General features: G+C 48.4%; 1 protein-coding gene across 1 annotated transcript in view; it reads right to left on the reverse strand.

The window, feature by feature from the left end:
- Window positions 1–7,735, reverse strand: part of frem2b (FRAS1 related extracellular matrix 2b) — a gene marked incomplete at both ends in the record, with an annotated part of 88,810 nt that overhangs the window by 18,409 nt on the left and 62,666 nt on the right. Inside the window, 4 exon segments of the mRNA XM_084466376.1 lie at window positions 840–1,037; window positions 1,897–2,106; window positions 6,896–7,030; window positions 7,033–7,044. Coding sequence (XP_084322502.1) covers window positions 840–1,037; window positions 1,897–2,106; window positions 6,896–7,030; window positions 7,033–7,044 — 555 coding nt within the window.

The raw sequence follows: 7,735 nt of genomic DNA on the forward strand, positions 1-7,735 counted from the left end.
TGGAGCCTGGCTAACACTGGGGTTAGACGATGCTGGCAGCAGATAAGATACTGGCTAAGACTGGTTTACCCTGGTTTAACCTTGTTTGGTTCTCCCTGGTGAGACCATTCCAGGTCATACCTTGAGACTGTTTACTCCACGGTTCGACCGGTTGCTGCGTTTATTTTATTGAGCGTTCTGTAAGCATTTGAAAGCGCCGCTTTTCATACATTGTAAAGCGCCGCTTTTCATACATCCAATGGAAGGTGCTCCGCTGTGTGGCAGCGCCTCCGATGGCTCCATTGTCCGAGCAAAACAGCATCAATCAGCATCAGTCCTTGACGGCGAACTCTTGTCTACCCACCGACGCCTTCACTCACAAACGATGATGAAATGACAAACGACGATGAAATGACAAATGATGAAATGACGAATGATGAAATGACGAACGATGAAATGACGATTGATTAAATGACGAATGATGAAACGACCGTCTGATGTTGTTCCAACTCAAACCCCGTGGAGCGCGCGCAGCGGCGCGTTGGCGTGACCCTGGAGGCGATGCGAGGACGGCGCATCCAGCGGAGCCCCGCTGTTCGACCCGGATAAAGCGCGGCTTGGACTAAGTAAACAAGTAAAAGCCCTCTGGTTAAAAAAGGGATTACCGGAGCGCCCCCCCCTGGTGGCTCAGCGGGTAAAGCGTACCCAAATAGGCGCAGTCCTGAACGCAGCGACGCCGGGTTTCGAATCCTGCCCCGTGGTCCTTTGCTCGCATGTCCCCCCCACCTCTGTCTCCCATACCGTCCTCTCGAGTCTCACTCTATGATGTGCATAAAAAGAAGGGAAAAAAAGGGGCTTACCTGGTAGGAAGGTGAGGACGGAGGCGTCGGTGTTGGGCCTCTCGTTGAAGTCCATCATGACCTGGGCCGTGCCCTGGCGGGTGTAGCAGCGCACGGTGGAGCGGTAGCCGAGGTCCCCGCTGCGGTACACCACCGCCACCACCCCGCCCCCGCTCTCCTCCCCCGAGTACACCGCGTCCCGGAACTGCACCTTCGGCACTGCGGCCGGAATAACCCGTTTATGAATAATTAAACACATCGATAACGCAAGATCAATAACGGACTGGATCACTCAATGTTCTAATAAGGGTCGGGTTATTACTATTGTTGTATAGCAAGTAGTGGCACCGAGCACAGCCACACAGCCCCGTACTAAATATCACTATTATTACTACTATAATAATAATTACACTAATAATCATAATGACTTTTGTTCATAGCAATAACACTAGTATTACTACTATGAAAAAAGTAAGACAAAAGAAAACAATATTCGTCATACTGCTACTCCAACTATTACTCACAATACTAACAAACATCATATTAAAATCATGATCAAATTAATTAGAATAATAGTAATACTAGAACTACTATTGATACTACTTCTCCTACTACTACTACTGCTACTATGACTACTATAACTATTTCCAAAGAACAATAATTGTAATATTACTGCAACTAATCCATAATATTATAACTATGACGATACAATAATAATGTAATTGTAATAATCATAATAAAAAATAAAAATGTAACAATAATATTTAAATAATAATAATTCAGTTGCGGGTTAGTCGTTGACTAGTGGGGGCCTTAATCATTTAAAAACATGCAACATTAGAAGAAGAAGAAAAAGAAGAAGAAGAAGGAGAAGAAGAAGAAGAAGAGGGAGAAGAAGAAGAAGAAGAAGAAGAAGAAGAAGAAGAGAAAGAAGAAGAAGAAGAGGAAGAAGAAGAAGAAGAAGAAGAAGAAGAAGAAGAGGAAGAAGAAGAAGAAGAAGAAGAAGAAGAAGAAGAGGAAGAAGAAGAGGAAGAGGAAGAGGAAGAGGAAGAGGTCATAATAAACGTGTGGTGCTCACGGTCTGAGACGGAGTCATTGATGAGCACAGTGGTCTTGCTGGGCTCCCCCAGGACGCCGTTCATGGGCATGCGGAGCACCAGCTGGAAGCTCTCAGCCCCCTCCAGACGGGGCTGACCCAGGTCATCCAGCACCGCCACCCTCACCGTCTGCATGCTGACCCCGGGCGCGAAGTCCAGGTTCCTGCTGATGCCCACGTAGTCCTCGCCAGCTGCACCGCAAATACACAGATATGGGTCACATACGAGAGAAGGCGGGGGTGAGGGTGTTTGTGTGTGTGTGTGTGTGTTGGAGGGGAGCTGTGTGTAGGGGTGAGTGTGTGTGTGTGTGTGTGTGTGTGTGTGTGTGTGTGTGTGTGTGTGTGTGTGTGTTGGAGGGGAGCTGTGTGTAGCGGTGTGTGTGTGTGTGTGGTAGAGAAAGAGAGAGAGCATCTGTGTATGTGTGTATGCGTGCTTGCATGTTATGTGTGTGCATTCAGGATATATGGGATATAAAATATAATGCAGAGTGAGCACATCCTGTCTCATGTTGGCCGGTGATTCATTTACCAGTACATTATAACGCTGTGGTATAATGTTATAAATAAATCACCTCCAAACTAAAAACATAAATTACCACTTAAAACATATACATTACATCTCCTTGGAGCTCAAAACAGGAACCTGAATGATTTATCACCTTCTAACTTAAAGTATACCTTGAATCCCCTCTAACATAAAGGACCGGAGAATATACCTTATAACTTAAAATGGAAGGAGTCTCTGTATGTATGTATTTCTGTATGTATTTCTGTATGTAATGTATGTACTGTATGTATACATGTCTGTCTGTCTGTCTGTATTTCTGTCCTTCTGGACAACCATTCATCCGATCCACTTCCCACTTGGCGGATGTATTGCTGAGTGCCAAAGGAAGTGCAGTGTGAGGTTGTTTGGATGAGCAGTCCTCGAAAAAGCTACAAGCAGCAATAGTACGGGCCAAGCAATCGGCCCAATCTGAACAGGCCTTTTTCCCTTATCTAAGGTATAGACATTAATGTATTTGTGGGTGGGTAAGTGGACATTAAATGAACAAATAAGCAAAACAGGTGAAAGGTTGCTTTAAACCACCTCCTAACGGAAAGATACTTTGAAGAAACACATCCAGGTTGGCAAACTTGGTTAACTTATGTGTGGAAAGAATTTGTTAGAATCTAGGCTCAATTTTGAAATCGAATGTGGGCCAAAAACAAACTTTTGTAACTTGTGCTGTGTGAAACTAGTCTAGAGCTACAGCTCTAGACTTGTGATTCTTCAATTAGAATCACAATGTGGAGAGCCTCCAGCCTTGAGGGCGGTTGAGCATTCATTAATTCCGAGGGTCCTCTGGGCCCTCTCTAGTTCACGGTCCCTTGGACGTAAAATATTATAGCGGCCCATCCTTCCTGTTAGCAGGAGGGTTTTCCACTTGGCCGGTCTCAAGGCTCCAAACCCCTCCACATTGTGATTCCACTCGCACTGCGCTGTAACTCTAGCGTTAAGCTGAGCACAAGTTAGGTCTTGTCGAAGTTAGTATTCGCTCTGTGCCCAACGTTGTAGTACAGAAACAGAGTACAGCTGTAAATCCAGAGAATGAAAACAATTTGGACAGAAAAAAACAATTTGGAAACTCAATTTTCTCCACATCCTCTCCTTTTACATTAATTTAGTGTCTCCCTGAGTGGGAGGCGCAGGGGTACTGCAGGAGGGTTGCAGGAAAGATGGGATGGAATGGCTAATATAAAGAATTCTAATGAGGAGAAAAGCTCAATCGCACACTGAAAAAAGCAACTCAAAGGCGGAACCAACAATTAGAAATGTGTTGCACACAAGAGTGGTGAGTAAAGGACTGAACCGAGAAGGATTTAATCGCGCACGGTTCACGCCGTGATTGGACGTGTGTCGCTCTCCTCTAAAATGTTGAAGCTCCACAATAAGAGCGTGCAAATGTTAGGCCTGTGATTGCCATGGCCGTGCATGGACCGTCTGAGGACTTAACAGGCTTCACGTCACGGCGGCTATAACTTCTTTAAACCAAAAACAAAATCAATTCTTTACTCTACAAGTTTACCAAGCAAATGATAGCGACCAGGTAGTATTTGCTGTTCTTTAAATATGAATGGAAAAACAGGGTATTTTTTGATCACCACTTTGCTGAGCTAGAAGCAGTGTTTGGAATGACGCCGTTTAAAAGAACGGCGTTAGGTAACGCCGTTATTTTTTCAGTAACGGGGTAATCTAACTAATTACTGTTTCCGTCGTTACAACGCTGTTATCGTTACTGAACGTTAAATGCGTTACTATGAATTGATTGAATAAACTGCATAATCCGAACGCACCCCTGGCTCCACACACATACTATACTGCTAGTGAGGAGACCGGGTGGGTTAACAACGAGATAAGCGATTATGACTGGCTAAGGCAGAATCATGTTTCATGGTAGCCAATCTGAGCCAGTGTTTTTACACACAAGCCAGGCCACGCGCACCACACACACACCAAACAGATTTGAAGAAGCAGCAGAGATGGCGAGTCCGGAACAATCCAATGAAAAGTTGGCATTTTCAAGGTGGAGATATAAGCACTACTTGTCCGGGAGGGAAGACTTTGTCGACATCCATTGTAAGCAACTCTAATTTAATGAAGCATCTCACAACGAGTACAAGTACATGTCTGTTCTACTCATTTCAACTGACTTGTGAAAACTGCTCAGAAAAATCCAAATTCTTTGACATACACAGAGTAATGTCTGTGTTTAGTTGGAATGGCTGAAGGGGGGGATTACCTTTTTTGGCCAAAAGGGGAGTCTGACAATAAAAGTTTTGTAAACCAGTGCATTAATTAACAGAGGGTGCACAGATGAACGTTGTTCATTAAAGTTAAACCCCCACCAGTCAGAGGAGAGGAGAGGAGGAGTGAATTAACTACCTCCTAAGTCAGAGGAGAGGAGAGGAGGAGTGAGTTTACCTCCTCCTTATTCAGAGGAGCGAAGCAGTGAATTAACCACCTCCTTATTCAGAGGAGAGGAGAGGAGGAGTGAATTAACCACCTCCTTATTCAGAGAACTGAGGGACTTGCAGGGGAAGTGAGGAGAATTTGAGAGCGTGGGCAGTCAGGGCTTCTGTTCACCCGGCTGTGAAATGTCCAGGTATTGATGAGACAACCTCTCACAGACCCACATGAGGCCCGGCTCAGTTTGTGTGAATGTGAGAGCGATATGAAACACTTGGGGTTGACCCTGAAAAACACAAAGAAAAGCCAGTGAAAATGTGGTGGAGCAAGAGGACAGTGAGTGGGAGGAGGAGAACATGGAGAGGGGGACAGGGGACGGGGGACGGGGGGGGGAGGATCAGGAGGAGGAGAACATGAAGGGGGACAGGGGGGAGGAGGATCAGGAGGAGGATCAGGAGGAGGAGGAGAACATGGAGGGGGACAGGGGGGGGGTGGAGGAGGATCAGGAGGAGGATCAGGAGGAGGAGGCGAACATGGAGGGGGACAGGGGGACAGGGGGACGGGGGGGGAAGGAGGATCAGGAGGAGGATCAGGAGGAGGAGGAGAACATGGAGGGGGATGGGGGGGAGGAGTCGGAGGATCAGGAGGAGAAGGAGGAGGAGGAGAACACGGGGGAGGCGGGGAGGAGTCGGATCAGAAAGAGAAGGAGGAGGAGAACAGGGAGGGGGAGGGGGGGAGGTGAAGAGGAGTAGGAGGAGTAGGAGGAGGAGTGCTCGCGGCGCCACCGGACGCAGCGGCTCCGAGAGGGAGCGGAGAAGAGAGGTGGTGCTCTGCTGCAGACAGGCACTAGATCAGAGGTTTAACCCCAGTGTAACCATAACGCTGTCTCTACCTGTCGGTCTTCGTGAGCAATGTCCTGACGACACCGACCACCCCTCAAGCCCACAACCCCACCCCCCCCCCCCCCCCCCACCACTTGAGCCAAAACACTGTTTACATTCCTCAGGTCATGTAGCGCCCCGCGCTAATCCTACGCCTCCTCGGGCGGCTCAGCTAGCAGGGAACGAGGCCAGGCGTGACAGCCTAGCAATGGGGCTCTAAACGTCCTGATTACTATTCATGCTCGGTGACTCTCTCCAGTGATGCCCCCCCCCCCCCCCCTATCCCCCATCCCCTACTTAGTGTGTTGGTTTCCCTCACAACCTCGTGATCGTACCAACTTCATTCGTCATTATTTATCCGGGAACCAATCGATTAACTTCTACAATCAATCACAGGAGTGAGGTGTGAGGGTGTCGTTGCCTGAGGGCCGGTTTATACTTCGCAGTCAGCACATCTTCCGATTGATTGGTCGAGCAGGGAACACACGTCCGGCAACCACGTAGTGATTTGTTTTAGACTCCAACCGACACCAGAATAATGAATAAAAAGGACTGTGCGTCTTCAGCGGGCTTGTGGTGCACCCTCTGCTTTTTTTAGAAGCACATTTCGACGATTTCAACAGCAAAACAATGCTCCAAAGGACGGTGCTGTGCCAACGCGATGTGGGCCCAGCGCCGCTTCTTTGGAACGCTGTTTTGCTCCGTGGATGTGCTGACAGAGGAGTCCAAAACCAGACTTTCTAACGGGCTCGGCTCCGCCGGAGCCGTCCGGCTCCTGCTTTAATGAGCCTTCCGTCAGCCTCTGCACGCGGCTTGGAAACGCTGCCGCAATAATCAATGCAAGGTGCTCCGCCGCCCGCGTTGCTCCGATGCTCCACTGCGCCGAGGCAGAGAAAATCACAGAGCTTCAGTTGTCAACGGCAGACAGCGGGCCCTCAACTCACTGATTCCACTCATGAATGATGACATCCCCCTACATTGATCGCGTTCGATGTTCAAAGGAACGGTTCGTGGGGAACAGATCTGCGTGGGGGAGGGCTGATGTGACGGGAGGATGAAGGCTTTATTCGGCGGAGCCCTGGCGTTAGAGGGAGGCCAGGTCTGGAGGGCGCAGTCGCCGGTGGGTTGGGGCCCCCTGCGTGAGGCCTACCTTCGGCGGAGACGGGGTCGGTCTTGCGGGATCGCACGGTGACGGAGCCGACCTTGGACAGGTCGGTGCCCGTCCGCCACACCTGCACCTCCACGAAGCCGTCGCTCTCGTCCACGTGGTAGAGCGGGTGGCCAGGTAGAAGACCGGCGCTGGGAGAGGGAGAGAGAGAGAGAGAGAGAGGGGGAGAGGGAGAAGGAGGGAGAATCAGAGATGTAATTAGACCATTCAACAGAGAGAGACAGAGAGAGACATAAAGTGCAAGAGAGAGAAAAGACGTTGAGTATTCTGTAACTATATTAAAGTCACTATCAAAAACTTTACAATAGCTAAGTCAGCAGATTTGATGGCCAAATGTCGCTATAATTAATTGCATAGTGTTAACACATAATCTTGGTCGTGTACTTTTCACCTACTTATTTGAACTTTACTTGTTATTAAATTGTTATTGTATTAAATGTTTAACGACAACGTTTTAACACGCCTTCACATTGTGATTGTATGTTTCCTGCACCAATAAGATAGACATAGACAGAGGGGGAGGGGGAGAAAGGGAAAGGGAAGCAAGGAGAGGGGAAGAGGGGTATCATGTAGTGATTCACAACAGGAGAGCACAGCGCCTGATGTAATGGTGAGTTGATTCAGTAATCGCCGTCGCAACTCGCCACAATTACTGCTGATTACAGGGGGAAACCAGCCATGCGATGGGCATCCCAAGCAGACAGTGACACACACACTCGCGCTATTATTCACATCCTTAAACAGTGTTCACTGGCATCCGGGAACGATGCATCAAAAAGGATGTGTGTGTGTGTGTGTGTGTGTGTGGGGGGGGGGTTTGGG

This window comes from Micromesistius poutassou, assembly GCF_964030765.1.
Source record: "Micromesistius poutassou genome assembly, chromosome: 4".
NCBI classification, from domain to species: Eukaryota; Metazoa; Chordata; class Actinopteri; order Gadiformes; family Gadidae; genus Micromesistius; species Micromesistius poutassou.